This window comes from Bactrocera oleae, chromosome 5, assembly GCF_042242935.1.
Source record: "Bactrocera oleae isolate idBacOlea1 chromosome 5, idBacOlea1, whole genome shotgun sequence".
Taxonomy (NCBI): Eukaryota; Metazoa; Arthropoda; class Insecta; order Diptera; family Tephritidae; genus Bactrocera; species Bactrocera oleae.
In genome coordinates this window covers 51,475,506-51,480,464 of record NC_091539.1, presented here as the reverse complement: position 1 = coordinate 51,480,464, position 4,959 = coordinate 51,475,506, and the positions used below count along the sequence as shown (strand labels likewise).

At 35.7% G+C, this 4,959-nt stretch overlaps 1 protein-coding gene across 1 annotated transcript; it reads left to right on the top strand.

Moving 5' to 3' along the window:
• The first annotated feature begins 307 nt into the window (after nucleotides 1-307).
• On the top strand, nucleotides 308-4,486 carry LOC106617150 (uncharacterized). Its single transcript, XM_014234167.3, has 3 exons — nucleotides 308-812; nucleotides 1,799-2,005; nucleotides 3,287-4,486. The coding sequence occupies exons 1-3, from the start codon at nucleotides 668-670 to the stop codon at nucleotides 3,334-3,336; spliced, it is 402 nt and encodes a 133-aa protein (XP_014089642.1). The 5' UTR covers nucleotides 308-667; the 3' UTR covers nucleotides 3,337-4,486.
• The last annotated feature ends 473 nt before the right edge of the window (nucleotides 4,487-4,959 follow it).

Below are 4,959 nucleotides of genomic sequence, written 5' to 3'. Positions count from 1 at the left end.
ATTGTATAAAAGCAAAAACCAAAACTAGAAATACCTTACATACATATCTAACTTAACTGACATTAATAAAAATCGTAACGCGCTGTCAGACGCCTCTCACTTTTATTTGCGGCAAGCAGTGCGACGGCAGCAGCAGCAGCAGCTTAGACATTACGAGCGCAAGTACTTATAGCTTCTATTTACAATTATATGGCTACATACCCACTTGCATGTTTGTAGTAAAATGCCGCAACACCATAATGGCCAACAAAACAAGCCAACGTGAGTTGTCTGGCGAAGTGAACCGCCAAACCGCGGCGTCTCAAATTTGCAAGCGCATGAAAACGACCGCCGTCGCTACAAGTTGTCCAAGTCGCGCGCCGTTAGCGATTCAGTTGTGCGCGAGCGTTTAAACCAGTTGGACGGACCAACTAAAAAATTGTTTCGAAAATATTTGCATTTTCATTTCTATAAACACACACATAACGAGTGTATTGTGTATGATTTATTTGTTGCATTTTAGTTGAAAACCAACTTGAAACAAATCAAAATAAAATCAAAACTTTAATTGCTTGCGTTTATAATAAGAGAGAGACAATCACCAAAGCCATTCAATTGAAGGCAACCATATAAATAAACAAATAAACAAATACATATCTACAATACAAATAAGCAGGAAACCTTCATAATGACAACAAAAACGATTAGTTTCAACTACAAATTACCTTTTGTTTGGTTAGCTGTTGTGCTGTTGTTGCTGTTGCAATGCTGCAATTGCGCACAAGGCATGCCGATGCTGTACAAGAAGAATCCACAAGACAAATACGAAGCAGGTGATGTGTTAATACGCTTTACTTTTCGGTGTTTTAATTGAGTGATTTCGAATATGTTTCAAGCGGTGATTTGCGGCGATGATTTTAGCCGCCAAATTTGGTTTGCTAATTCGTGTTAGTTTTGGAAATGACTTTGTAAGAAGTTTTGCTGACGCTGATACGGCAATCTCGAATTTGTTTAAATTAAAATATTTATTTTAGTAGAAATTGTTGCAAAAACTATTCTTGCTCCATAGCTTAACTTGTTAGATTTTTGAAAATTATATTGACTTGACATATATTAATTGAAAAAAATGAAAGATATTGAAATCATATCTGATCAAATTTGACCCGGACTGACAAAAAAAAAAGAAACTACCTTTTCTAGTATTTTAAATTATCGCTTTCAAAATAAGCGCCTAAGCAAATGCAAACACTTATTATAAGCCTCGACTGTAATGGCCTTCAGTGCCTTCAGCGAATGACTTTTAATAACTTCTATGGACTCATGGCGCCTTCCGCGAAGCGGGTTGTTTAATTTCGAAAACAGAAAAAAGTTACAGGGAGCCAAATCTGGCCAATACGGTGGCTAAGCGATGATTTGGTGGAAAATCCATGAATTTTCTGTCCATTAATTTGTATATTAACTTATGAAGATCCAGCAAAATCTGTCGCTGATTTAAACTATATTCAAAATATGTTCGATTAAAAGTATCAATTTCTTAAAATCAATTTAAAAGTGTTTGATCCTATCTGTTAAGTTAGTTTTTACTGAAAATAGCGATTTGGTCACAGGAAATCCTAGAACTATGTCTGCGGCTATTTCGGCATTGCTCGAAAATATGCGCTGGGAATTCCTTTTTTTTGTAAACTATTTCTATTCTTTCTTATTAAATGCCCTCGAAATAAGGTCTTTTTAGGCCACAGATTCAATCACGCTCTGAAAACACAAATCACCAATTAGTATCCGCCCATGCCTCAGTAACCTCAACATTTGTATTCAGCAGATCTTGTACCCGTTTCCTCGACTGTCATCCCCCTAACAGTGCTCGAAGTCAGTTACGGTTTGGGCGGCAAACCCAGCGAGGAGTATAAGCAAGCCTATTTGAAGAAACTACGCAAGAAGGTGCAACTCAAGCAGCACTCAAAGCTGACACAACAACAACACGATGGCGATGATGCTGAATTAGCTGATCCCGATACGCTCATAACAAGTGAGTGTCTAGCGAAAGTGAATGAGAAACCGAAAACCATTGATAAAGTTATCGGCGGTTATAAACTAAATTGGCTGTAGTTAACTCTGTAATCAAGTTGAGTTGTAAAATGGCAAGCGCTTCCCACACTTTAGTGCACACTACAGCATTTCGCCTGCATAACATTTGCGACGCACACAAAGTGCTAAGTGTAGCACAGTGTTGAGTGTCTATCAGCTGCCGGCAGGGCGTATGCGTGACATTCAAATGCGTACATTTGTGCAAACAATTTGGAAGCCTACGCGCCGCGCCTGCTCATGATTAGCACACAAACAAAAAATACTAAGAAAAATTGTAGAAATAAGAAAAATAGAAAATATCAAAATAATGTTTGCAAATAGTCGAAGTCAAGCGTTAGAAATGTATTAAAAAAGAGCAATAAGTCGCACTGCTGCCGGCCTTAAGACAGAAGGTTAAACAGGTTTGCCGCAGTGGCTCTCCAAAATTGTTGTTGTGCTAATAAAATTTGGCGTAGGATGGCTAAAATTTATTTCTATTTAAAACGCCAGTTCTAGTATGCTGCTATTCGAACTGAAATCTTTATGAAGTACACTTGCTTCAACCTTCGTCGCATTTTTATTTATTTTTTTTTTTGATATTTTGCACACACCTTTTTCTGTTCAATAATCTGCCAATTTTTTGGAATCACCGATATCGAACTACTATAGCATATACCACAGCTGTCATACAAACTGACCGATCAAACTCAAGTTCTTGCAAGGAAAACTTTTTTGTTTGACGATATATGTATGTATGTACGTATCTTTACGATATCTTCACAAAATTTGGCAAAGAATATTGCCCACGGCAACGCTACAATTTCCAAACAATTTTTCCAGATCGGACCACTATATATCATATAGCTGACAAACTAACTCATTAAAATTAAAATAAAGATCTTTTTGAACCCTTTTACGCTATTAGAAATGCAGCTGTGTGGAGTATTATAGCTTTGCGGCAACCGAAATTAACGTTTTTTCTTATTTTCGTAGTATTTATTTATTTTTGTTTTGCTCATTGTTTTTATGACTTTGCTGCTAAAGTTTGCACAAGTTGCATTTAAGCACGTTAGTGTTTTATGTTTGCGCGCGTGTGTGTGTGTGAGCTTGGAAACTCGCTTTTCGGCGCCAACAAGGAGAAAAAACTCCTAATTCATTGATGGTGTCTTTTATTTTTCATATTTTCCTTTCGCGTCACTTATGCTCGCTACACTTTTACATATTTTTTTCGTACTATTTGCAGTAAAAAAGAAACATAACGACACCAATAAAGCCAAAGTCAAGGGCATCTAAAGCAATTGCAGATGACAACGATGACATGCCGGCAGAGAGCAGAGAGCAGAGCGCAGCGAACAACGTTATACAGCGTGGCGACGACATTAAACTACATCAGCAAAACACAATAATAACAACAAAACGCGCAAACCAGCGCAGATAGCCGAGATAGCAGTGGGAAGATTTGACAGCAAGCTTGCTAGCTGTACCGAAGAGCACTTAGCTGATGACGCGTAGCGTTGTAGATGGCGATTTGCTATTTGGCTGCCTTTTAATAATATTTTTTAGAGATTTTTTTTTTATTTTATTTTATTTTTATTTTTTTTATTCTCCTTTTTTTTGGTATTTTTTTTTTGTTTTTACCTTTTTTTGACTTTTTGTGGGATTGTTCGTCCATCTCTTAAGTGCATTGCTGACTGTGTGTCGAGCAATCTGTTTCCAGCAGCAATCACCGATGATATCACAAAGCTTCGACACCGTTTACGTTTGTGTTTACGCGCTCAGTGAATAAAAAATAATATTGCTTTTTGTTTTTGCCCGACGAACTTCGCCGGCCACCAACTGCTTGCGCGCCCCTGACACACTCAAATTTTCAGCAACAACTCTTAACTGTTTTTACTAACTTGCCGTTGCGTTTTGTTCAACTTCGGTTTAACTAACCTTTTTGCTGTGTGTTGCCGTTATCGTTAGTTGCACACACGCACAATCATATTTTTGTACATACTAACCGCCATATTCATAAAATTCGAAATTTATTGAAATCAGCTTGACTGCATACGAAATCGGTGAAACTGTATAATATGTACATATATTTATATATATATAAATATGTTATCTATAATTTTATGCATTAAATATATATGTACTTATATAAAATACTAAAAATCTGATTGCAAATAAAATATGGACGTTTGAAAATTCGCAAATCAATGCAGATTAATTATTCTGTGACACTTGTGAAATTTTACACCAGTTTTGATTATACAGTTATAAAGCCATTACACCATATTCCATGTACATACATATACATATGTGTTCAAACTTAGCTTACATATTCGTATATTTGTAACTATTAGATTTATACATAAAGATCTTATTTTGTTTACGCAAGAAATATGTTCACACACACACTTACTTACAAATAAAGAAAATATATTTAGTTTTGTCATTCTTTTCGATTGTGTGCCATTTTTGCCACATCTGTGACATTGATGCATGTGTTATTTGCCTAAAAAGGGAATATACCGACTACATATATATACATATTTACATACTTTTTTTATGTGTGCATATGTATATTTACATATACATATATAATTCACCATTTGTGATTATTCTTTGCTTAATCAGTCATTTAGTAATTGTGTTGGACATTGCCTGCTTTTTTCTGCTTCACTTTTCTTCTTTTGCTGGCCATCTCTCAAATGTTAAATGACCTTAAAGAGAAGTTTGACTAGTGTAGGATTTCGCTTTTTCTGAAATTTTGGCGAAACAACCTTCCATACTCGTATTCATTACCGAAACTTAGTTTAATGCCTAATGTTGCCAAATTCGTTTCGAAAGCTACAAAGCCAAATTTTGAAATTTACATAAGTCGGTAAAAATAATACAGATGAGTCATACTTATTTTTGTTTGTTAAG